The sequence below is a fragment of the Primulina tabacum genome, chromosome 5 (assembly GCF_025594145.1).
Source record: "Primulina tabacum isolate GXHZ01 chromosome 5, ASM2559414v2, whole genome shotgun sequence".
NCBI lineage: Eukaryota > Viridiplantae > Streptophyta > Magnoliopsida > Lamiales > Gesneriaceae > Primulina > Primulina tabacum.
In genome coordinates, this window is record NC_134554.1 from 11,252,763 (window position 1) to 11,279,305 (window position 26,543).

The 26,543-nt window shown below is 33.2% G+C and overlaps 3 protein-coding genes and 1 pseudogene across 3 annotated transcripts; 2 read left to right on the forward strand and 2 right to left on the reverse strand.

The window, feature by feature from the left end:
• Positions 1-711: 711 nt before the first annotated feature.
• On the forward strand, positions 712-2,558 carry LOC142546517 (14-3-3-like protein 16R). The gene is made up of 4 exons (XM_075654273.1): positions 712-1,263; positions 1,828-1,950; positions 2,082-2,198; positions 2,292-2,558. The coding sequence occupies exons 1-4, from the start codon at positions 787-789 to the stop codon at positions 2,340-2,342; spliced, it is 768 nt and encodes a 255-aa protein (XP_075510388.1). The 5' UTR covers positions 712-786; the 3' UTR covers positions 2,343-2,558.
• A 2,013-nt stretch (positions 2,559-4,571) lies between these two features.
• On the reverse strand, positions 4,572-5,386 carry LOC142544763 (histone H3.3-like; annotated as a pseudogene).
• A 1,003-nt stretch (positions 5,387-6,389) lies between these two features.
• Positions 6,390-15,420, forward strand: LOC142546518 (uncharacterized). Its single transcript, XM_075654274.1, has 14 exons — positions 6,390-6,773; positions 7,602-7,678; positions 8,331-8,489; positions 9,185-9,401; positions 10,532-10,618; positions 10,704-10,843; positions 11,208-11,288; positions 11,647-11,711; positions 11,976-12,151; positions 13,007-13,137; positions 13,223-13,310; positions 13,768-13,981; positions 14,329-14,435; positions 14,666-15,420. The coding sequence occupies exons 1-14, from the start codon at positions 6,606-6,608 to the stop codon at positions 15,164-15,166; spliced, it is 2,211 nt and encodes a 736-aa protein (XP_075510389.1). The 5' UTR covers positions 6,390-6,605; the 3' UTR covers positions 15,167-15,420.
• Positions 15,421-20,711: 5,291 nt separating this feature from the next.
• Positions 20,712-22,867, reverse strand: LOC142546519 (homeobox-leucine zipper protein ATHB-16-like). The gene is made up of 3 exons (XM_075654275.1): positions 22,349-22,867; positions 21,680-22,053; positions 20,712-21,334 (listed from the first exon to the last, which is right to left on the reverse strand). The coding sequence occupies exons 1-3, from the start codon at positions 22,395-22,397 to the stop codon at positions 20,846-20,848; spliced, it is 912 nt and encodes a 303-aa protein (XP_075510390.1). The 5' UTR covers positions 22,398-22,867; the 3' UTR covers positions 20,712-20,845.
• Between the last annotated feature and the right edge of the window lie 3,676 nt (positions 22,868-26,543).

Genomic DNA, 26,543 nt, shown 5'->3' on the forward strand with positions numbered 1-26,543 from the left:
GTGTACTGATTGGGAGATTATTTTATGACGTGCACATGCCACCTGGAACAATTATTTATCAGCCCAAAAGAAAAGTATTCCCAAGCCCATTTCCAATTAGTGTGGTGTCAGCCCCCATGCTGGAACTTTTATTTTTAAATCAATGATGACGCGGCGTCCGTCGTGATCTCACGTATTGATGTAGGAGTGGTTGTTCGTGATTATGGCTCGAGCGAATAGCATTGATGGCGTTTTTATGATTTCTGTAGCGGAAATGTTAGTTGTTCGTGAGGATATTATCATTGTACTTCAACACCAACGGACATTTGTAATTTTTTGTGCTCGCAGGCCACACGATGGAATAAGGGTATTTTATTTTTTAACTTCAGTCAAATACATTTGAAGATGTCATTTTTTTAAAAAAAATTGGCCGATGTTTTTTAATAAATTTCCCCGTTTAATAATGTAAAAGTTCCACAACCAAGTAGCTAATATATATATATATTTTTTTGTGTGTTTTGCCTCAATGGACACTATTTGACTTTAGGAAGTTTTGTCATTTATTTTTGTGTGTTTTTGCAAATTTTTGACTTGGTTAGTTGATAATAAAATGTTGTTTTCACAAAATACAAATAAAAAACAGAAATTTAATCGGGCCTCATCCTAGAGTATAGGTCCACACCCCATTTCGGCCCAAGTTTGTTTGAAAGCGGTCTAGGCTAAAGCATTCCAGCTCTGATCTTTTCCGCGTAATCCTCCGCCTCTCTCTCTTTGCAGTTTCTCTCTCTAAAAGACCCCCGGATCTCGATGTCGTCCCAGCGCGAGGAATTCGTGTACAAGGCGAAGCTCGCCGAGCAAGCAGAGCGTTATGAGGAGATGGTTGAGTTCATGGAGAAGGTTGTCGGCGCCATCGACGCCGATGAGCTGTCCGTTGAGGAGCGCAACCTCCTCTCCGTTGCCTACAAGAACGTGATCGGCGCTCGACGCGCCTCGTGGAGGATAATCTCCTCCATTGAGCAGAAAGAGGAGAGTCGTGGCAACGAGAGCCACGTCTCAATCATCAAAACCTACAGATCTAAGATCGAGTCCGAGCTGTCCTCCATCTGCGACGGAATTCTGAAGCTTCTAGACTCGAAACTCATTGGATCCGCCGCTAGTGGTGACTCCAAGGTGTTTTACTTGAAGATGAAGGGAGATTACCATCGTTACTTGGCGGAGTTTAAAACTGGAACTGAGCGGAAAGAAGCCGCTGAGAACACTCTGTCTGCTTATAAATCAGCTCAGGTTAGATCATCATTATTTCTTTTCAGTTTTTGATTGATTATTTGTTTATCTTGTTGCGTTTGGGTGTAGAAGAATTGAGATGTCGATTTGACATATCACTGTATTTAGGATTTTATGAATCTAATTTTCCAGGTTTATCATCATCTATTTATCTGCCGCCCATTTCGAAGTTTAAAGTTAGTATGACAACTGTTTTTGGCAAGCCCCTGTTTCATATGGGAAGAAAATAAATTGTTTCTTCTGTTTTGTTGATGGATGGATTTTAGTGAAGTGTGCTAGTGATTCCATGGGGTTAGTTTGATCTGGCTTTTGTTTTTTTTTTTTAGTTTTTATGCGTATGATTGAGCTTTTGTATTCGATGAAATGATGCACTGAAGTTTCGCATCGCTTGGTTTGTGCTTTTGACGTTAATATATGTGGATATCTTACTTAGATTTCAGTTTTTAAGGTGATTGCACGAATGAATATTTTAGATCTGTGTCACTTTTGCATTCACTTTAGTTTGCTGCATACCAATATTTTCATCTTCTGAAGTCTTAAGTGAGTATTTTAAGTTGTCTGCAGGACATCGCTGTTGCTGAGCTGGCGCCGACTCATCCTATTCGGCTTGGGCTGGCACTCAACTTCTCGGTCTTTTATTATGAGATTTTGAATTCTCCCGATAGAGCTTGTAATCTTGCCAAACAGGTCGACCAGAAAGTGTCTATTCTTATTGCCAAGTCTCTGTTTTTTATAGTTAACTAATAAAAACAAAATCCATCATGGTTTTGGTGAAAAATATTTCGTTTGGGCTGATGTCTACTTGTTTTTTTTTAAAGGCTTTTGATGAGGCAATTGCTGAGCTAGACACTCTTGGAGAGGAGTCATACAAGGATAGCACCCTGATAATGCAGCTTCTCCGTGACAACCTTACTCTGTGGACTTCAGATATGCAGGTGTGTTTTTCTGTTTCTACACTTTGGAACATACCATCTACAAATAATATGGGCATGAATGTAGTTATTGATACATGTGACGTTCTGATGTAGGATGATACTTCTGAAGATATCAAGGAAGCATCAAAGCCCGATAACGAGTAGTGAACTTTTGTGGTTTTGTATTTGGGTATTTTTTCTATTGCCGAAGTAGTTTGCCTTTTTTTCCAAATCATTTTACTGGTGTTTGACAGTCTTTGGTCTTCTAGTCTCTTTCTTTGGCATCAATTATGTGTTTCATTTATCTTCTAAATTGACTTATGTATGTTCCAAAGTTTGCTTATATTTCATGTTTAAGAGAGCAAGCCTTTTATAGTTTCATTGGCCCGAGATCAGTACTCTTTGTTATAATTCTTAGTTTGAATGTCAATATTCATTGCATGTCGGGATTTTTTCAAATGTTGTTGTTCCCAATTTTGAAAACGTTTTCAAACATGAGGTTGTATCTTGACAAGAGGATTTGAATGAATTTTGTTGTGTCATGGAAGTCACACAGCTCAAATGGTATAATATTGTCTGTTTTGGACACAAACTCTCATGGATTTGCTTTCGGACTTTATTCAAAAAGCCTCATACACATGGAGATTCATTCCATCTTGTTGACTTGTGATCTTCATCTTGATATTCCTATTCCCAACAATTCTCCCCTCAAACGAAATCCCACCATTATTCTCATTGTGTGGGCCTTCCCTCAAGCCTTGTATGTCATCCAATCGAGGTCACTCTTCTTCACCGCGTTGGGTCATGCTCTTCCAATATTGGGCTTTGGTTGCACAACAATCCTCCCCTTAGACGAAGTTTCACTATTATTCTTATTGTCCGGGCCTCCCCTCAAGCCTTATCCGTCCTCCAATCGAAGTCATTCCTCTTCACCGTGTTGGGTGACACACCTTACACGAAATACTGAGAACAACACTCACCTCGAGAGCTAATCAAAGATTTTTACCGGGAGCCATCACCAACTTTGTTTTAAGTAATCTGAGGTTTCGACTTACATGGCTCAATCTAGACCATTGCTCTAATAATGTTTATTGTGTCATGGAATACGCATATCTCCACAATGATATGATATTGTACACTTTGGGTCAAATTTTATGAGGATTTGTTTTTGGTCTTTACCAAAAAAGTCTCGTACAAATGGAGATATCATTTGATGTTATTAACTCGTGATCTTCCTCTTGATTCGTCAATGTGGGACTTTATTTGTATCACTTATAGTCTTCCCCTCAAACGAAGTTCTTATGGTTTGGACCTCTCTTCAAGCCTCATTCATCATCAAATTGTGGTCACTCCTCTTCACCGTATTGAGGCACACGCATTATATGAAACACTGGGAGCATCACCTCTCAAGAGCTTATCGATGATTTTTCGGGGAGCCCTCATCTTGTTCACTTTTAGTATCCGATGATTTCACTCACGTGGCTCAATCTAGACCATGACTGTTTTAGCATTTGTAGTGTCATGGAAGTAACATATCTCCACAATGGTATGATGGTGTTAACTTTGGGGATAAACTCTCATATATTTGCTTTTGGACTTTACCCAACAGTTCTCATACCAATTGAGATATTATTTCATCTTATTAATATATGATCTTCCAATGTGTGACTTTAGTCGCATTTCCAACAAATTTGAAGCAACTCCATTGTAATATTTGAATGAATTTAAAATCACTCCAAGGTGAGATTATTTTTTAAATTCAACACAATGTTTCAAAAAAATAACTAATTGTGAATTTAAAATTCATTGTAAAATACATTTATTCAATGAATGAATGGATTAGTTATTATGAATTTGATCTGTGGTTTTAAATCCATCAATTCAGAAGCTTGTGGATATCCAAGACCCTTTAAATTTTACGGAGAGCATGTTATTATTTTTTCATGTTTCCATGCCTTTTATAATACAACGTGATTCAATTATGTTATTCTAACTTGTTGAGTAGAATTAGTAATTTTTTAAAACCAGGGTTTAGGGCAGAAATGGGACTAGATGCACATTCAAGCAAAAAATTTAAGGAGAAATAAAGCATGGTCAGCATAATCTTGTTTTCTGAACGCGGCTTTCCAAAATGCATAACGATGAATGCAGTGAGACATTTTTTGTGGCATTCATGAAACTATTTGGAGCACTCTAAGCTAGTGAAAAAAGTGTTAATAATACACTCCTTTTGGCTGCCCCGTCATGGTTTGACAATATTTTTTTCATTGGCACCACCTTAACGTGTAAATAATATATATATAGCAACTATTGCTGGTGGTTTAAGTTCTCAAATATAACATCAATAATCCCCATTATTCACATCCCAGTGGCCTGTGAAAACCCCATATCTGAGCATCAAAGATAAACCTCCCAGTATAAATTTCCATTTCTCGTGTTATAGCTGAACATAGACCAAACTAAAGAAACTCCATTGAAGAAAAACTACATGGATTAAACCAACACGTTAAGGGGACAAGAATCGGAATATGAAAATCTAAGCACGTTCGCCTCTAATCCTGCGAGCTAGCTGGATGCCTTTAGGCATGTTGGTTACACGCTTGGCATGGATGGCACACAAGTTAGTATCCTCAAAAAGACCCACAAGATAGGCTTCGGCAGCCTCCCGCATAGTCAAGACAGCATGGCTCTGGAAACGGAGATCAGTCTGCCACCGTAAAAAGGTATTCAAAAATTATTATTAATATAAAAAAGTTGTTATTTTAGCATCTGACAAAAACAACCACAGTTTCACTGGCAATCAATCCACCTTTAAATCTTGGGCAATTTCACGTACAAGTCTTTGGAAAGGCAACTTCCTGATCAAGGGCTCGGTGCTTTTCTGGTACATGCGTATTCACCGTAAATGGCATTAACATGACCATCAGAAAATCGGTCATCAACAAAAAGAATTACATTACAACAGCATAAATGAGTGGATAACTCACCGCAGAGGAACAGTTCCGGGGCGATATCTCGGTGAGGCTTCTTCACTCCACCCGTAGTTGGGGCAGACTTGCGAGCAGCCTAAAATAACAAAACTGCGAATAGGACACGAATTAACAAGCACAAGACTAAAAATCAAAAGGAGGGGGACCTTGGTAGCAAGTTGCTTCCTCTGAGCCTTTCCTCCTGTTTGACTTACGAGCAATTTGCTTAGTACGTGCCATCTGCAGGTATGTCGAAGAAAAGTAAAAATAAAATATAAAATCTATAAACGATTCTTACACGATAATAATAACGAGGACTAGCAATAGAAGAACAAAGAGACAACATTCTAAGAAACTAAGCACAATTCACATTATCTAGGAAATCAAATTGTAGTTTCTATGCTCACACTTTTAGCTCCATAAAGCCTCGACTCAAGAACATCCATTGATTATAAGACAAACACAAAATGGTTGCGTATCTGAACCTCCAGAAACTAAACGTAAAATCGAACCCAAAATAACAAGAAAAAAACATGTTAATAGCTTCGTAATCATCCCTACACAATTTGAAAAAGTATGAATGAAACCTAACTTCAGATTACAGATGATAACTAAACAGAACCTATCTAATTTATTTATTTTTACTTATATCAACGTAATTATTTAAAGTTGTTACATACTGTATATATCATAGTTTAATAAATAAGTTAAATATATACTATATTATTATGTGTGAGACCCTTAGAATAACCAACTTAGAGAACACCAAAAGCTACCCCAAACATTAATGCTCTCCTAAAATGTGATATACGAGCAAGGACCGCCGTCTTGTAACCTACAGGTAGAAATATTTAATTTCATAATTATCCTTCTTATTTTTCTAAAAATTTTATCAAATCACTCCATAGAAAAAAATCTAAACAAAACTTCAATTTTAAATCGAACAACTCTTCTAAATTGAAAATAATTTCGTTTTAATTGTTTAATATTATTTGATCAAATTAAAAATAATAATAACAACAATACACGCAATCAGTGTGCATCGTTACTAGTTTTTATAAAAGTAAAATCAAAAGTAGACAGTCTAATTTCTTGGTCGAAATCCGATCAAATATATATCAGTTAAGTTGTTATCTATCTTGTACGGATTTACCAAAAGTTTATATAATAAATTGTTTTTTTAATCTCAAAATAAATATTATATGAGTATAATTACTCAAATCAAATAAACATACTTTCCAAAAAAAAAGTCAAATAAAAGAAAATGTATTGAATTAGAGACGAGGCGTTCGTTTGTGATGTGCCCTGCCGACCTGACACCGCCAGCAGCCCGGGCGACGTACCGAAATCTTCCGACGCATACTTTCAATTTCTTGAACGAAACTCATCATTTCCAAATTACCGATCGATCCCTTTTCAATTCGAAGTTTTAATCTTTCTGGAAAATTGGTATCACAAAATGTGGGTGTTCTATATGATCTCGCTGCCATTAACCCTAGGAATGGTCGTTTTGACTTTAAAATACTTCGCCGGTCCAGAGGTGCGGCGATATGTTTACTTCACCGTGGGTTACACATGGTTTTGCTCGATTTCGATCATTATCCTCGTGCCTGCCGACATTTGGACGGTAATTTGTGATTTATATATTTACTTTCAATGTTTTGTAGCTGAATTTAGCTTGTTGGATTTGCTCAAGGTTCTGATTATTTTTTTGGTTTTGATTCGAATGATCTGATTTGTTTTATCGTTTTTCTCGGACTATTGAATTTAGACGTGCCAATCTCTTAAGCATGACTTAGAAGTTGTTTGTGAATTGAGATTTTATTCAATGTCTCAATCTTGTCTAGCCAAATCCTGGAATTGTTGAGTTAGATGTTAACTCGGTTTATTTGGACTCTTGACCTGCATTTGTTTTGTTCCTGGATTATATTTCGAAACATCAGTGGTCCTTGGGAAATTCCATTTTATTTTTAGCTTCGGTTGGTTACTTGATTTAGTCTGTATTTCTGCCGTTTAGTTATTTCTGCTGAGCGAAATTTAAGATGACCTAGGAAGTTGGTTGGTTGGCCTGCATAGTATTTAAGTTTGTTATCATAGTCAACATATTCACTCTAAATGCTTATTTTAAGTTGTGGCGCGGTTTGATGAGGAATTGAGGACATAATAAAATCTGGGACTGTCTTATTTCCACTTTAAATTAATCAACTTAGAGTCGAGTGAAGTGTGAGCTCAAGTCCTCGCATAATTTTTCCATGTTTCTAGGACAAAGCTATGATACATATGTGCTCCATATTTCCTCATTTGATATTTTTTTCTCATGTACATGTCACAGCCTTTTCTACTTAATATTATACCTAAGAAATTGATGGTTCCTCCGATTTATAATCTGCTCGAAATTTTTTGGCAGTATACATCTGTGAATTTGAATAAAATTAATGTTTTTCTTGTCATGCAGACAATAATTGGTCATGATAATGGCGGCATCTCTTTCTTTTGGAGTTGGTCATACTGGAGTACATTTTTGCTCACATGGTATGCTGTTTTTTCAGGACTCTGTGTTCATTAATAATTAGTTAGAATTAACGGCTTATGGTCAGAACCCCATCCTTTCTATCCTTTTTTCTACCTTGATGGTCTTGCGAGTTTTTTTATATTACTGTGTGTTTGTGTTATTTGATTTCAGCTGAGAGTCCACATTTCCGTTAGTAAGTTTTATGTTCTTCAAAGATAAAAGTGTTTTCAGACTTCTTGGCTCATGCTTTTTTTCCATTGTAAATGGACTTAAGTATTCCCAGTCGCTTCTTCATTTTTGTGGCATCTGGCATCGTACTTTAAATTGCATTTATTAAAGGAATCTAATATTCAAACCCTCGGTATCCAACTGGGCTATTTTAAGTTTTTGTTACTTCTTGGAATATTTCACGCACTGCCACGAACTTCGATTCCTTGGGTAATATTGGTAGGAAAAAAGAAAAATCACGGGTGATATGGTGGGAGTGGAGGAATGGTCAGTACTACTCTGTGTGCACTGACTATGTTTTGTTGGTGATTGCTAGTGAACACTAATATGACATTATAGGCGTTTTATTATTTTTAATTGCATGCAGATGCTCATTATATTTATTTGATGGAATCATCATATGCTCGAAATATTTATTTATTATGTTTTCACCTTTCTGAGCAGGCTTGCTGTGCCCCTCATACAGGGTTACGAAGATGCTGGAGACTTTACATTGATGGAAAGATTGAAGACTAGCATACGTGTAAACCTAGTCTTCTATTTGATTGTGGGGTCCTTTGGTTTTTTGGGACTTATTCTCCTCATTACCATGGATGAGAAATGGTTTGTTTTTTCTTCTCGTAAAATAGTTTATTTTCATAACTTGTCTGCTTTCTTCTGTTAGGAATAGCTATCTTGGTATTTTTAGCATGTTTTGGATCTGTTGATGCCTAGTGGAAAATACACTTTCTTCATGGGACATATATAATTTGTGAGGTGTTTAGTAGTTTTTGTCTTGAGTGTACTAGTGTGCTGCTAGTAAACATATTTTTGGCCTCCACTGAACTAGTGTTTGATATAAGTTAGTAATCGGCTGGAATTTACTACAGCCGGAAAAGCCTGCATGTTTTTTCTAATTGTAGTTATTGCTGAGCCGGAGTACTTTCTTGTTTACTGGGATGGAATTGCAATTTTTTTAATCAATATACTAGTTTGATCAAAAATGCTTTCGAAGTTGGAACAGGTTGATGAGATAACAGATAATGAATTATTTCTGTGCAAATGTTTGTTAAATAAACAGAGAACAGATTCTGAGAGTCATTAATTTTGTTCTAGATTTTTGTTAACGGCCGGTCGTCAGACATAAACAGACTAAGGTGATTATGTAGTTTATGCAACTCTGACCTAATATTATTCCTTCAGAATTTTTTTGGTGTCGGTTGATGATAGTTTACTATTATGACAGTGAAGTAGATTAACTGGTTTCTTCAAACTTGAGTTGCAAGTATCTATATCATTATTACTGGCATCTTTGACAGGCGTAAACAAGGTATATTGGGTTTTGCAATGGGATGCTCAAATACATTTGGACTTGTGACTGGTGCATTCCTTCTTGGATTTGGTTTGAGTGAGATTCCAAAAAGTCTCTGGAGAAATGCTGACTGGACCATTCGTCAAAAGATTCTATCGCACAAGATAGCTAAAATGGCTTTGAAACTTGATGATGCCCACCAAGATTTGTCAAATGCCATTGTGGTTAGTATGTCATTAAACATATGCTTCCAATTTGATATACAAGGTCTGTTGGTAAACAATGCCATGTTTCTTTGGATCTGTCCGGAACATAATTAAAGTACTTGGAATCTGTGCACGAATACTGTGTGAAATTTCCAAGTCTTCCTCAACTTTTAAGCTAGATGTGTTTTCTTCAATTAATGATCAACAAACCCACTTATCTGTTTGTTAAGATGGGGTTATGCTGGAACAATTTAGTATGATTTTTACTTTTTTATGTGTTATTTGCTTTTCTGCATTATTAGTTCCAGGTCATTGTTTATGGTAAAACATCTATCTTTAGTGTTTAGTATGTTTCTTGTTTCAAACATAAGTATGAAAATAGTGCTAGAAGACATGGACCCAATAATAATAGAAACTTCTCATGCATAGCTTGTAAAAAACCTGTTAGTCATTGCCCAATTATATGCAAGCTTGTTCGTTAAATTAAGAAAGAGAAAGGGAAAGATAAAATTTGCAAGGTTGGTTAATTCTTATGAATCATAGACAGCTAACCGAAGGATGATTAATGTTTATGAGTCACAGGGACATCTTCCATGGAATAATATCTATTTGATGTTAGCCTGTTTACTCTCCCACAGCCACGAATTACCTTCCCTGGTGGCTTAGTAGGCTTCTTTTAAGTTGCCTCATGCATGGCCTACGATAATGTGAAGGATTTAGATTTTTGTTGTGTTGGAAGTTAAAAAATTGTTTCGTGGAAGTTAAGGGTAATTTTTCTTGCGAGCAAAATAATTTAAAATTCCATTATCTAGAACTCTTATGTTTGACGCAGACAGTTCATTATTTGCTTGAATTAAGGAGCATGAGATGTTTACCCAAATATTTGCCTTGTGATCAGTTTGGTGAAATAAAATGTAGCTGATATTTTGTTCTGTCCCCCTCACGTGGCTATTATCTTCCATTTCAGTGAACTCATAATTATGATCTCTGGTCTCTTTATCTTTAAAATATGTATTCCTTGTTTTAAGTATGTGTAAAGAAAGTTTAAGACATTCACCTATGCATTAAGTTCATTTTTATTTTTTTGGCTATTTTTATTATCTTTTCAATCTTTCTTAATTTCCTATTTCTCTATTGGATTTTCATAGGTCGCTCAGGCAACGTCAAAGCAGATGTCTAAGCGTGATCCATTGAGACGTCATATGGATGTCATTGATGACTTGTTAGCGAAAATGGTACTTTGTTTCTTGCAATGTAGTTATTCCACGTGATTATAATTTATATGTTGTATGAAGTTTCAATTTTTTGTCTGTATCCCAGTTCAAAGAAGATCCTTCCTTCAAGCCACAAGGTGGTCGTTTGGGAGAAAATGATATGGATTATGACACTGATGAGAAATCAATGGCAACGCTAAGGCGTCACCTGCGGGGAGCTCGAGAGGAGTATTATCGATGCAAAAGGTGTATTTATTGTGTGAAAAGTATTTTTAGCGTCTGGAGTGAATTTGTTCCATACTATAATTCTATGTTTCTCTGGTAGTGTCATTTCATCTACCTGTCTTTGTACGCTCCAATCCCTTTTAATCGCCGTTATGATATCTTCATATCATTTCTTGTAGTAGTGTTAATATGCCATAGCTTTTTTCATGGCTTTCCTTTCTCCCACGTCAATGCTTCATGGGTCATTGTGATGCAAATTGTGGCTCTTTCATAATTATAATCTGGATTATATTCCTTGAGGCTTTTGCATTTAACTATAACTTGCTAACTTATCACTATAACTTGCTAACTTATCAAGGGTTTGTTATACTTTCTTGTTTTGTAGTGAGTACCTGACTTATGTCATGGAGGCGCTTGAGTTAGAAGATATAGTTAAGAGTTATGAACGACGCAGCATTACTAAATGGTTTGCACCTTGCCTTCCTACTCGTACATCTTACCAGAATTTAACTCATCAACCACAATTTAAACATTTGAATTACGATACGTCATATATGACGTTTCCTTTTTATACCTGGAAACTAAGGTTTCCAAGTTTGTTAGTGATATTCAAAGAAAAGTTTGTTCTAAACTATCTAATTTCACAAAAGAATCATAAACATGGAGTGCTTGATCTGATAATTGACATAATTTAATCATATTTCAAGCTTGCCAATGATTATATCTGACTTGATTGTTTTCACTCTATAACATTAGCCAGATAATTGCATTAAGACACTATGGGCGACTTAAGAGGAATATCTGAACTTTTATTTATGATGCAGGAAATTTGTGTCGAGCTTGAGACCTGAACGAAGTGGTAAATTAGGCTCTTCCTTCGATACGGCAGGTAATACATTGCTCCGATATGCCACATGTATTTTAATAATAATACTGATAATTTTAACATGTTTCATCCATTTGGACAAAAACAAAATCTATGTTTCATAGCGTGCAAGTTTTGACCTTGCACTGCCTATAAAGATTTAATCTGAATATGAGGGAAAGCACTAAACTGTACTTTATTTAAACTTATAATATTCCTGTCTAGAAGAGTTAGCCAGTCTAATCATAGGCTCCATAGTTTGATGATTGATAGTGTTTTTCTCCTCAGAGTTTGTATGGCAGTGTATCTTGCGGAAGCATCTGAAAAAGGTCTTTGCTGTTGTCCTTGGTTGCATGTCTGCTGCTATACTCCTGGCTGAGGCCACTATGTTGACTAGTGGAGTTGATTTATCTTTATTTTCGGTCCTCATAAAATCTGTAGGAAATGAAGAGGTTTTGGTGCAGGTATGGGTCATGACATCTTTAACAAAGTTATCTTGACAATTGACCTGTGATCTCAGTAAAGAGTCTCTTAACGGTTTTTTTTTTTTATTTGGACTGTTCATTTTGCAAAGTTTTGTCTTGATCGCTGCTGAATACAGATCATGAACTTCTGGATACTATTTTGGCAGTGTCTGAAATTTTATGATTTGAAAAATATTTGTAATTTTATTTTCTGCATTTACCCTTTTTATATTGTGCCAGCATCAGACAATTCATTTGATGATCAATTTTTATCTTTCTGTGGAATGAATGAGGTTGGCTCAACCCGAAGTGGAAAATAGAAATATGCGAAAAAAATTCTTCTAAAGAGCCACAGACACATGGTGGATGTGATGTGGGACTATGTGGGAAACACTTTTCCTGCAGAGCTGTCCGTAGATCAAGAATAACCAAGGATTTTGCAAGAATTAGCCAGTATGGAAAATTTGATGAAATTAGACTTCATCATAGATTGTTCCTTGGAGGAGCTTGTAACTTCTTGTGATAGTTATGGCTATCTGATTTTCCTCTCAGAGTATGATTCACCTTTGTGTAGGTCTTTAGCTTCTGTTATGCTCCCTATACATGTTTTTCACCATGTAACTATGCAACTAGAATTTTTGTGTGAAGTAACTGTCGGTGGTTCATTTTATTTCTCTTTTTTGCATGCTAAATATGTTATGTTTTGTATTATTTTCCTTTTCTCATTGCTGGTACAATTTTTTCCTTTCTGTTGACTTGCACTAAATATCAGTCTCTCAGATTTTTAGAGAGTTTTTTTTGTGTCACATGACTCACATTGATTTTTGTGTCATATGTCTTCTTTTATTGTAACAGGTCTGTGCCTTCGTCCCTCTGATGTATATGTGTGTTTGCACGTACTATTCATTGTTCAAAGTTGGAATGCTAATGTTTTATTCGTTGACGCCAAAACAAACAAGCTCTGTCAGCTTGCTGATGATATGCTCGTAAGGTTTTTATTGTTGTTTCACTGTCGTTATTTGGATAGTTGTAATATTCTATCAGCTAACAATTTTTTAATTTGACTGCCAGGATGGTTGCTCGTTATGCACCTCCAATTTCATATAATTTTCTTAATCTCATTAGTTTTGAAAAACCAAAGAAGACTATATTTGAAAAGGTGAGCTTTATATAGTAATAATATTGTTAAGCTGTTTATGCAATGGTAACATATTTTGTTACAAGGTTCAGTTTTATTATTCTTTTATTCTTGTTTTATTGCTTCATGCATATTTTTTTGCTGACGCTTATTATTTGTTTGCATGGGATCTTCAGCACCATTTCCTACTCCAACCCTTGCTATGCCCCCACTCTCTTGTTGCTATGTGTCCGATTAATTTTGATTATGGATTTTATTTAATTTAAAAATTCTGATGAACTTGACACATGGCACCAGGAGAATGGATGTTGTAAGGAAGGTAGGAAATGGCACAAGAGATTGGAATTGATTTTAGTGTCTCGTCTTTATAACATTTAACATGTTTTTTACCTCACATGGAAATATGGTGCGGTACCCAATAATTTTGGTTAAAATAGAAATTTTACTTTATGTGATTCGACATGATATATGGTTGCAGCGCATGGGGAAGATCGATGAAGCAGTGCCTTTTTTTGGGGAAGGATTTAACAGAATTTATCCCCTTATCATGGTTATTTATACAATCCTTGTGGCAAGCAACTTTTTTGATAGAATCATTAGTTTCTTTTGTAACTGGAAGATTTTTAAACTTCACACGGAAGCAGATGATATGGATGGTTTTGATCCTTCTGGGTTGCTTATTCTACAGAGAGGTAAATAAGCCATCTTACTTGTCCCGTAGCAATGTAATTTTACACAAGGTTCAAATCATATGAAGTCCTGCTCACTGCCCCCTTTCTCCTGTTTTCAGCAATCTAATGTGAATGGGCACAGTTGTAAACGAGAGTTGAAATATAAATTGCTCACAACATATTTACCTCCTCGTTCTTTTAAGTGATGGTGATCTGTTACTGATCCAACATCTCCATAATCTTAATTAGGGTATTTACGAAAGATATTTGCCCTTTAAATAAGAAGATGAAGCTTAAGTCGGGCATGGATAATAGTATTTTGTCGTATTCGTGATATCTCATCATTACTAGGTTGTGTAAATTGACAGAAAGGACCTGGCTGGGACAAGGGCGGAAAGTCGGGGAACATGTTATTCCGCTGGCTCGAAATTTCAATGGTGCAGGCGCAGATCTAGAGGCTGGCTTCGACAACACTGTATGTGATCTTTCTCTTGCAGATTTCCTTTTGGTTAACTGTAAACGTGCTCCTAAGTATCATAGCAGCTTACCCCAAATGCTTTATACCACTCACAAACCTTGTTGTGGTCGTCATACTTATATTTCGCTATGAAATATCTTTTTATAAGTCTCATCTTGAAGATTGTTTCTGTATCACACATGGTTTGTACTCTTTAATTCTTAATAATGATAAGGTAAATCGCATAGGATAACTCCCTCAAAATGAAGACGACATCCGAACTGATCGAAGGGGATACCAAGGGAAGTTCATCGAAGCCTTTAAAAGATGACAGACGGAGGTATTCGGGAAGCAAAGAAGTCATTAGCAGCAAATATGCTGCAATAAGAGAACAAAGCAAATCCACATCCAATAATACTACCCCAGTCGAGACAATTGCTTCAGCTAAAGTCTCATTGCTTAACGATACAAGCTCTCATCCTAGCAACACCTCTGGTGTTCCATTGGGTTTAGCTTCAAAATGGGCATCTATGAAACAAGGTTTCCAGACATTTAAAGCCAATATGGAAGCAAAAAAGCTTATACCATTACGACAAGTTCAAGAAACAAAACTCTTGTCACGTGCATCATCCTCTGAATCCCTCGATGAGATTTTTCAGAGACTGAAACGTCCTGCAGAAGATCATGGACGTTCAAGCGATGACGAGGAAGATGATCATGAATTCAGAGCTTCAGCTCGGAATAGATAACATTTTATAGTCGTGACTATATTAAAGACATTGAATGTATTCACTGGGATCCAAAAAGGCCACAACCCTACCCCATTTTTTGTAGCTATTTTCGATTGTAGATGGGGGCATCATACGAGCTAGGCCGAACAGGAGTAGTTGATTTTGACTATAAAGCCACTAAGAATATTCAAAAGTATGGTCTTTGAATTGTCCTTGTACTAGTAGCTCAATGGGTATAGAAAATTGTAATTTTTATAATTTATCTTGTTTCACTGAGTCCTAAACCCAAAACAAAAAGAATCATATTGTCAATAAGTACAGCATTTGCAAAATAGAGAAGCCTCTACTGTAGGCTCGAATTGTTACAATCCGATTTTCCCCTGACCATATACTCCAAGATTAGTCTGAGTTATTTGTGTCGACTCACAAATTTATTAAAAAACTCAACGTTGAGATCGATCGAATTCTAAATTCAATTATAAATTTTTTTTCCTCGATAAAAAAAAAAAAAAGAAAAAGAAGAAAACTCCCAGCCTGTCTCGTTGGCTGTGGGCGTGAATATATATATCATTCTGCGCTGACAATATATTAATAAGAGTTGGTATTGGTGCAGACTCGCAGAAATGGGGACGTTCACAGCCGCATCGGGATCTGGATTTTATTTATTTATACAAATTATATTATATTCAATTAAAAATTAATTAAGTTAAATGTAAAATCGATTATGGTAAAAATGCTTTTCACGAGTAACTTGATCGATCTCAATTGAATATGAGCCGATTTAAAAAATTCATATACTAAAATATTGCGATTAATTAAAAAAAATATAGGAGTCAAGCGTGAGAATTCACAATTTCTAGAGATTTTGTGTGTTATATTGTTTTAGTTACTTATTTTTTATAATTAAAACAATATATAATTAGGCATCGGAGGAATTTAACTGTTGATAGTGAATTTAATAGGAATGCTAAACTTATTTAATTTAGGCCGTATCTTTCGATGTTATCATATCCTTGATTTTTCATTTTTTTTTAAGTTATAAATAAATTGAACAAGCATATAATAGTTTTAATTATTTTTTTAATAAACCTACTGTCACGTAAAGTAGTAATTCATTGATGAGGGCCACTATTAATTAATGCATATTAAAATATTCAAAGTGTAGACAATTATGTCATGAAATGATTCTTCTTTTTATGTATGACGTTAATGTCGATAAATAACGTATATTTATTAAATATTTTCAAAACTTTTATTTAAAATATCACCTGTCGATTTATCAGAGGTTCACCAATAAATTGAAATAGAGCGATGGATGGTCATCTGTTCTGATAATGATAGTATTCAGAAAAAACAAGAAAAAAGAAAAAGGGGAAAAAAAATCAACTGTAATAACTTGTTATGATTTAAAATAAATATTCTGGCAAAACTAGGAACTTCTATTTTTTTAGTACAACTTGTGATAAGGTCAGGGTGAGGTTTCTATTTTGCAAAAAAAATTATTATGTTATGAATCGATATATTGTTTGGGAATTGTATATATGGAATTGGACAATCCTCAATTCTTGAGCTAGTTTTTGGAGTTGAGTTAAGTTCAAATCTCAATATTAACATGATATCAGATCTCGGACCCATCGTTAGGTGTTGGATTGCCGCCACCCATTAATGTCTTCACGTTTCAACTGTTTATTACTAGACGCAAGGGGGTGTGTTAAGATGTACCTACATCGGTAGGATAGAGTTCATGTGAGTTACATATATGGACTTGAACAATTCGACATTTGTGAGCTAGTTTTTAGGGTTGAGTATATTCAAATCTCAATCTTAATAAATACGAATATCTAAAATAAATTATGTCTTTTCATCTATGCTTTTAATATTGAATACTTACATCATTTCGCCTCCATTACGACCATATATATAAGTTGAAGAAGCGTTTCTCATATTCTGATCACAGCTCTAAAACTGTTGATTTTGCTGCGAGAGGATGGTGAAATCGAAATCATACTGTTTGAAAATAATATTATTTATTGTTTCGATGAAATTTATTATTTTAAATTTATATAGTCATCATCAAAAAATAATGATTTGAAAGAAGCATAGAAATCAAATAGTAAATGATCATTGTCGTTGCAGACTTTAGCACGAAAATCAAAAGAGAGAAAAGGTGATGGGATGTAATTTGTGCATGCACCTAAGAAATGTAACATAAAATGCTTGGCAAAGGCCATGGACACGAGGAAAAGCGAAGCCAAAAAGCAACAACAATTTTTCAAGTCTATTGGCCTACATTAAAGTAGCCAATAAAATAGTGGGGAAAATTTATACTAATTTTAATTTTAATAAAGATCAATTGTTTGTTCCCATAAATTAGAATACAATCATATCAAATTCATAATACCTCGACATATTAACGTGGTAATTATATAGCTTAACAAAAATCAAATTATCCCAATCTAAAAATTTGCTTTTTTGCGAATCATATGAGAAACGTGACATTTAATTTGTGACTACCTGCAATACTTAAAGACAATTCGTGACAAAGACAAAAATTCACCGCAGAAAAGGTTGACCAAATTTTTAATTCGGAAAATTTTATTATTGATATACATATATAGTTATATGTATGTATGTATGCATTTTGTTATCTTGATTGTAATTAAGAAATGATCTGTATAAAATTATAATATTTTTATTGAAATATGTCTTCTCTATATATGCTCAATAAAATTAATTAAATTGAGTATCTAAAAATATTTTTCAAAACCTGACAATTTTTTGATTTAAATAGTCGATGTGACTCCTGGTGACGAGTGTAAGGACATTTTTGTTGGTCCCACATCACATGCCCCAACCAACACCTAAATAAGAAAGACAAAAACTTGGGTGAGACCGTCTCACGGATTGTATTTTGTGAGACAAATCTCTTATTTGGGTTATTCATGAAAAAGTATTATTTTTTATGATAAGTGTATTATTTTTTATTGTGAATATCGATAGGGTTGATCCATCTCATAGATAAAGATTCGTGAAACCGTCTCACAAGAGACCTATTCAAATAAGAAATCCGTCTCACAAATTGACCAGTGAAAATCTTGGTTTTTTTAAAAGATACGATATGTACATGTATTTTTTTCTCTTTCAAAATATTGTTAAATCATTTCTTCCTTAAAAGCATTATCAATTTCAATATATTAAAATTTTAACTCCATCTATATTTGCCCGGCTAAAACTTTAATTTATTACAACGGCTACATTAATCGATGTTTTAATTCATTAAAAAAAACATATATATACATGATAAAAACAAATAATCGGTTATCTAATTTGAAACTATTGAGATACTGTTTGATATTATTTTTTAAAACTCAGACATCATATAAGCTTTAAATTGATCGGCTTGTTATCTATAATGTCGAATTTCACGTTGTTTGTAAGTGGAGCGTCTTCAAAACTTTGAGTAGGTCTCTTGTCAGCAGTTTCACGAATCTTTATATGTGAGACGGATCAACCATACCGATATTAACAATAAAAAGTAATACTCTTATCATAAAAAATAATATTTTTTCATTGATGACCTAAATAGAGACCCGTTTAAAAAAATACGATCCGTGAGACCGTCTCACACAAGTTTTTGCTCAAAACTTTTAGGTTATGCATAGATGGAAAAGTTTTTGTAGATTTGATTTCAAATCCCACGGCTTAAATCTATTGTTTTTATTTGGCTAGAAAATTATAGTAATTTGAAATCTATATATTTGAAGATAATATAAGTTTATATTCTCTAATCCAAAGATATATATGTTTATTTTTCAAAATTTCAAATAAACACGCTAATAAAATTTTCATAATTTTTTTCGAATTTTTATTTCGCATTCCCTATATACCCATATTTTTATATTTAATATTTCGTCACTTTACGTATCTTTAATATGCTTTGGAAAGTAATTTTTGAAAGATATTTTGAACAAAATTAGTTTGATTAACAAAAAAACATAAATCCTTTATTTTAAAATATCTGAAGGGAAATGAACCCCGTGGGTGGATAAATATCAAGGCCAATAATATCTCAAATAATTAACAAACTTTAGATAGTTTGTAATTATTCTTTTAGTCTTAAATTCAATCATTTTCAGCAATCAAATAAACGAGCTAATGATGTTTGTAATCATGATTGAGAAATAAAATCTATGGATAAATTTATAATTTTACTCAAATTTTCACTTGTAGTTTGGAGGTAATATGACATCTAATATCATTCGATCATGTATTATTTATTTATGTAAATTGACAGTTTTTATATGCTGAGATGATACTTATTTAGTTAACGTATAATTTTGACATGTTTCGTCATATTTAATAGATAAGCGTCATATCAGCGATAGCTCAATTGGTATCAAGTCTTTTTGAACTACAAGGTCATCTGTTTGAGACTTGAAGAGGTACCACTCCACCAACCCGTGAGGGAAAAGATCTCAGTGGGAACTCAAGACGGAAAAAAGCCCCCGATAGAGCTCAAGATCGAGATCGTCCATGATTGTTACAATAAAATACAGAAGTGAACTGAGTTTGTTAACAACGTATCAAGACTGTGTGAAATGATATTATTTAATTATGCATAATATTATAATAACTAAAATGAACACATTTTTAGCAAACATAAAATAGCTAGAAAAGTTGAATAAAGATTCGAATTGATTTTATAAAATTACCATGTCTTAACTATTTAACAAATAATTCTTCTTCACTTCTTTAAATTGAATTTTCTGGAACAAAAAATTTTAATTCGTTCAAGTCAAGTCCAATCATAAATGTTTTTTTTATTTTTTCATATTAAAAAATGAAAATAATATATATTTTCAAAAGTTTATTATGAAAAAAAATTTAGACAAAATGATGTAAACTTGGTTCGATCTCTTTTAAAATTTAATGCACAAATTATGCTCCACAAAGTGGTCATTTGATAAGAGGCGGACAATCCCACGATCGGTCCCAAACTTTTTGTGGGAAAGAAACAACACTATGATTGTTGGCATATAGGTGTATCGCGGAAGTGAAAATTTAATTTTGAAAAAAATATTTGGTAATATAAATATAAGTATCTTACATTTGGATTGAAAAATACGTAATATATATCAACAAAAAATTAAATTCTCAAATAATTATTTTTTCAATCATATCAAATTCATCCAATATGAAATTATTTTATATTTCGATCAAATTTAACCTTATCTAAGCGACCACTGCATGTGCTTAATTATGTGGCTTCTATTAAATTTAGTCATTATTTATGAAAATAATTAATTACGAATTCTAAACTTTAATCTTTTTAACTTGTATTTTTTTTATATATATAAAAGATCTTTAATTATTGGTATTAAATTATATATAAAGTTTAATATTTCCCCCACCCGCATTAATTGTCGCCTTGTACATTTCCCCACGCCACCACGTGAAATCTGAAGTCTGAGCGCCATCTGCTGGGCCCCCATGTCTCTGTCTATGTCAACACTCCCACACACATTTGATTTATACATTCAACAGTGTGAGACAGGCACCATCATTTTAGACAATGTACTATACAAAATTGTTGGTTAACAAATTCTTTGGCATAATTTTTTCATTCTTTTTTTTTTTTTGGGATTTTTTTAGCCTTATTTTTCACAGAATCTTATTAAGATTTGAAATATTTGATCTTCAATTCCACTGATCATAGCAGTACCAATGGAGGGTAGGAGCTTGTTCATCAGAAAACAAACTGCTGCAAGACTGATCATGATCCTCACCGAAGAAATTGTACTCCTCCACTTTCACAAACTGCGGCTGGAATTTCTTGTGGGAGTCTCCAATAAAGCTTGCGTTAGTTGCTGCTGCCTTAGATTCATCTCCCACGCTGGAGGATCCGTTCTGAATTTCCAAATACTGATGCGGGCTGTTGTTTTCTTCATTCAAGATTGCACTTGAATCGGTACTGTCTGAAGATCCATCTTTGAAATCAAGAAAAGATGACACGTTCTCTTGAAAATCATGTTCAGTAGCAGATTTTTCACATTTGGCGAGAGAATTCGATGGGGTTTCAAGGCTCTTCTTTTGTTCAGTATCAGACAGTACAATTGCCTCTTCCTTGACACAAACTATTCTCTCATTTTTAACATCTCCATTTTGCTTAGATCTCAACTCCTGAATCTACAAACATATTGCACGAAAGTATATTTTAGATCCAAACATCCATCAAAGACTCCATCTTTTCATAAATATCACCCATGTAGCTAGGAGTTGAATTCGAATAAAAAACGTTTGATCAATATAGCTAAGCAGCCACTCAAAATCAAGCTTGTACGTACATGACATTAGCTAACAACAGACACCAGATTTCATTAATTTCCGGAGTTAAAACCAGCATAGATTATACGTTAATTCTACCTCAAAACATCGTCAAAAGGCTGTTTCCCTCGAGAAATATTCGAAATCTTAATTCAAAACAAGCAAGTAATTAACAACATTGGCTACATGTATACGTATGATTATTACCTGTTTAAGTAAGGCTTGATTATCACTCCGAAGAGTGTCGTAGTTTTGCTCGAGATTATCAAAATTGGCTTTAAGAATCCCGTAATCTCTTTCCAACTGCTTGGTTTTATACCTCGCGCGCCGATTCTGGAACCAAACAGCAACCTGCCGAGGCTGCAGTCCAATTTCTTTAGCCAACTTAACTTTCCTCTCAGGCTCAAGCTTATTTTCAATCTCGAAACTCTTCTCCAAAGCCTTCACTTGATCCACTGTTAATCTCCTCTTCTTCTCCGAAACATGGCCAGATTCTTCAACGCAACCTTCCTCATCTAAACCCTCCAACATGGTCCGAAACTCCCTACTGTAAACGGGATCACTTTCTTGATTCAGTTCATCTACAAAACCCAAAAGCAGCGGCTAAAGAATCAGTTCTAATAAAGGGTGAACGAGGTAGGTAGATGAAAAGTTACCAAAATAAGTAAAAAAAAAAAAGTATGAATCTTGATTTATAAACCGTTGCATCAGGTGGTGAATATCATGGAAATAGGGCTAGGGACAGGAAAACATTACAAGGGCATGTTTGAATCTGTGTAAATAATGTAACATAATCATAATCAATTTAAAACGAACTAATCAAGATATCGGGAATAAAAGGTTTTTATAAATTCTCGAAGTCAGTTCTTCAATCACCTGTAGACATCAAAGCACTCAAAGAATCAGAGCTGCCAAGTCTCTTCATTCTCGGTGACAAAACTTGTAACAAATTATGTGCGGGGAACCCTTCAGATCTCTTCAAACTAGACTTTTAGCGATATTTTGTGTTAAGACACTGTGCCGCAGCCTGTAGGGAAGAGCGTTTATGCCGTGTTTTTTCAGGTGGGTGAGTGCGTGTTCTTCGAGGGCAAGTTTCTTCACTCCCATGAAGAATTGGTGGCCGAATTCCCCATTAAACAAACAATCCAGGCACAGTTTTGTATGCATGTGATATCATTGTGCAGCCTTTTTTCTCTTCTTGGGTGAGCCATAATTAAAGAGAAAAGCAAAAAAAACCCAAAGCCAAATTACAAGTCTTTTTTTGCTTACATGATGATTGCTCAATCAATTCATGAACAGATATTTATGCACAAATTCTGTTCATCGACACAAGAAATCGAGTGGGAGAAAGGGGTGGGGGGGATTAGCGTAGTAGAGTGACTACCCAGCTGGCCGATCACAATTTCAGTGTCATTAAATAATACAGAATGGGTCACCCACATGGTTAAAATCTGACTAAGGTTTGCATTTTGGGTTTGAAACAAATGAAATGAACCCCAAATTCATATCAAATGCAGATTTCTATTTTCCATGGCTATTTTGGTCATTTCGGACTTCATTATTTGTCTTATTCTCTCACTATAAATTGACTACCTTTTATTCGTAAATTATTATCTTTATTTAATGTATGTTAAAGAAAAAATATATATTATGTAATTTAGGTTAAGGTTACTGTTTCATGGGAACAGGCCTCTGGAGATTGTCGGTGATGGGCAAAATGGATCCAATGGAATGGATTGTGAATATGAAATTAATTTACAAAATGTATCAACATTTCATATTATATATATTTTATTTAGCATTTTCAAGCTCGAATTCAACTTTTTTTTTTTGGGGTTTTTCATTGGATATTAATTTATTTTATTAAGCATATCATGGAGCTGTACTTAATAATAATCTCCGACCTCTAACTGCTTATTAGCTTGAATTAAATGATATTTATAAAGGTCATCCTCGGCCTCCATCAAGAGGACAATTTTTTTTAAAAAAGAAATTAGTGTAATTAATCCAATATGATTGCTACTACACAACACACACCATTACCATTAAATAATTAAAAAAAAAAGAAATCTTATTATATAAATAATTATTTAATAATATAAGTTTTGTCATTTTCAATGGCCTCACTCGTCACTCCATCAGAATCACATATATTTAATTTTAAAAAAGTGATATATTAAAATATCTTATTTTTTTACTTAAGCAACTAATTAACTGGATGCCACCGTTACTATCCATCCGAATCAATGTAAGCATTCGTGGAACTGATAATTAATTTAGGTCCCCCTCGATTTATATATATAATATAAAATATTAAATATCCCTTAATTTTGAAAAGCTTGTACAATTTCATGGCAGATTTTTTAAAAATAAATTATATATCTCCAATAATTTGGGTTCAAGAAATTTTAATTTATATATATTGATGGAGGGAAAGGGTTTGGAAGAAGTCTTAAAAAGATATAATATGGAAGAAATTATTGATTCGTTTCACACCCATACATGCAATTCACATTGACATTTCCCTTTTCACGTTTCATTTCACCTGACCCACATTAATTAATTGTCCAAGGGCCTTTTTTTCCCACACACATTGGTGAGGTAGAATGCATTTACTCGTATAAAATGCACCATGGAGAAAAATAAATAATTCCCATAGAAACAAACAAACAGTGGTTGAATTTTTTAAATTTCGATAAAAAAAAAAACATCTCTACTTGAATTATGTGAAATTTTGGTCGTGTTTTAGTTATTTTGGCTATTTATATTGTCAATAATTTTCACTTTAGTATGTTTTGTTTTTTTCTTTTTACAATTTTGGTCATTTTGTGATGCGATTTTCACACAACATCCATGTGTCACTCAGAAGTGTCAACTTAGAACCTTCAATTAAAAAATGACTAAAATTACATAAAAATGTAAAAATCAATTTCGACAATACGACAAAAACAAAATTGCAAAAAAGTTATTAAACGAAACAAGAATTTCAATTTTTTGTTTAGACTTCACATTTATTTCATATTAATTTCCAAACATTTAATGCAATGAATGGATATATTAATATTAATAAATATTTTTTATAACAATTTTTCGGTGGAAACTTTCCAAATATTACAAAAACTATATTTTTATATATAATAATATTGTACTCATGCGATTCAAAGAGTGTTATTTTATTTAATAAATTATTAAAAGTAGTAATTATTAACATTTTAAAATTTATTAAAATTAGTGATATAATTTAATGAATATATTTAAATTTTAAATATTATTATATAAAAATATTTATATCATTTGAAATAACTAGCTTATGTTGTTAAATTGACATCTTTATCTTGGCTGAATGAAACTATTATTAACAAAAAAATAGATATATATAATATATCTAAAAAACCATATATGATTTTGTTTATCAAAATTTTAAACAATAAATAATTTTTTTCAAAAATTCAAAATTTATTATCATTTATTAGATGAATAAAATTTGATTAAAATTTTTAATTATTTTTTAAAACATGTAAAAAATATTTATATTCAAATTATAATTAAGATACATAATAATAACAGCTATCATGGACAGTAAATATATAAAATTTCACGACGATACTCTTGTAAAAATTTGAAAAACATAATATTAATATATAAAAAATACATTTTATTTAATATGTTATAGAAAATTGATAACTAAATATATAAAAGTAACACAAAACTCAAAACCATAGTCGAGATTAAATGAAATAATTTAATCAATGTAAACAATAACTATAATTTATAACTCAAGGATATCATATTCAAATATATTTTTTTTAAAAAAAAGCACTAATACCTACTAATTTTAATAATTAATCACATAAAATAACATTATATGCATCACTCGTGTAAAATACTAGTTAAATAAAAAAATTCCAGTTTTATCAGAGTAATTTTTCGAGGAAAATTAGAATAAAGAGATTTGTTTGAGTTATAATGAAGAGCAAAATAACACATGCATGCATACACACTACTAGGAAGATCAGAAATTAATCATTAATAAAAGTTTTGAATTTTTAATTTATCATCACCGTTAAAAATTTGAATTTTAGATTTAGAATCTAGAATTGGAGCCGGAATTTATTCTTCCAAAAAAATGTAGAGTGGTGAAAATATAATTCAAATATTTTAAATTGTACATCAATTCAAACATCACATTTCGATTGTTTTCCTGGCCGGAGCAGTTATTGTATCCCATTATTTCATTTTTTGCCATCAAACCTCTGACATTGGCTATGATACTAATTTTTAGATCAAAGATTTGCCGTTTTATTAAAAACTATAGTTTATGATAATAGCATAACTCAAATCTTTTAGATTGTACAACAACTCAAGCATCACATTTCAGTTGCTCTCCTAACAGAAATAATTATTGCTTCCAATATATATATAGACATATATATTGGATGGAATTATATTAAAATATTATGTTTCTAGTTATAAATTATGATATAACAATGAAATTTCTGAAAACAGATTTATATATAAATGAATAAGATAATAATATTGCTACTTTAGTAAGTGAAGTGGGCTATTTACGAGTGGTAGGTATTTGCTTTAATTTTCTAAGCGGGTCACTTGGGATGAGTCCAACGTCTAATGGGCTTTCAGTTTTGTCAGTCTATTTTCTGTGACAGTCCTCCAGATTATGCGATCGGTCGTAACGAAATATTGTTTGTTTTTATCCTATGAAAAAAAAGACATTGTTTTGTTTAACTAAAATGCTATTTATAGTAAAATCGGTAAGTGCACGCCTGACAAACACGTGCGAATGTTCACGTGTTACATGCATGCACGTACATTCGATTTTTAATAGATATACATGCATCACTAAAACACTAGTCATGGTAAAAATAAAAAATGTGTGTGAAACGGTTTCACGAGTCGTATCTTGTAAGACAAATCTCTCTTATTTATGTCATCCATGAAAAAATATAACTTTTTATGCTAAGAGTATTAATCGGTACGGTTGACCCGTCTTGCAGATAAAGATTCGTGAGACTGTCTCACAAATGACCTACTCATGATAAAATTGTTAGTT

What these genes read in the sequence shown, in the direction of transcription:
- LOC142546518 (XM_075654274.1), top strand. Translation starts at nt 6,606, where the DNA reads ATGTGGGTGTTCTATATGATCTCGCTGCCATTAACCCTAGGAATGGTC. An exon ending in CTCTTCCTTCGATACGGCAG is followed by an intron (nt 11,712 to 11,975) that starts GTAATACATTGC and finishes TTTTCTCCTCAG; the next exon opens with AGTTTGTATGGCAGTGTATC. An exon ending in AGAAGACTATATTTGAAAAG is followed by an intron (nt 13,311 to 13,767) that starts GTGAGCTTTATA and finishes ATATGGTTGCAG; the next exon opens with CGCATGGGGAAGATCGATGA.
- LOC142546519 (XM_075654275.1), bottom strand. Translation starts at nt 22,397, where the DNA reads ATGAAGAGACTTGGCAGCTCTGATTCTTTGAGTGCTTTGATGTCTACA. An exon ending in GAGTGCTTTGATGTCTACAG is followed by an intron (nt 22,054 to 22,348) that starts GTGATTGAAGAA and finishes TGGGTTTTGTAG; the next exon opens with ATGAACTGAATCAAGAAAGT. An exon ending in ATCAAGCCTTACTTAAACAG is followed by an intron (nt 21,335 to 21,679) that starts GTAATAATCATA and finishes ATATGTTTGTAG; the next exon opens with ATTCAGGAGTTGAGATCTAA.
- LOC142546517 (XM_075654273.1), top strand. Translation starts at nt 787, where the DNA reads ATGTCGTCCCAGCGCGAGGAATTCGTGTACAAGGCGAAGCTCGCCGAG. An exon ending in CTGCTTATAAATCAGCTCAG is followed by an intron (nt 1,264 to 1,827) that starts GTTAGATCATCA and finishes AGTTGTCTGCAG; the next exon opens with GACATCGCTGTTGCTGAGCT. An exon ending in CTTGTAATCTTGCCAAACAG is followed by an intron (nt 1,951 to 2,081) that starts GTCGACCAGAAA and finishes TTTTTTTTAAAG; the next exon opens with GCTTTTGATGAGGCAATTGC.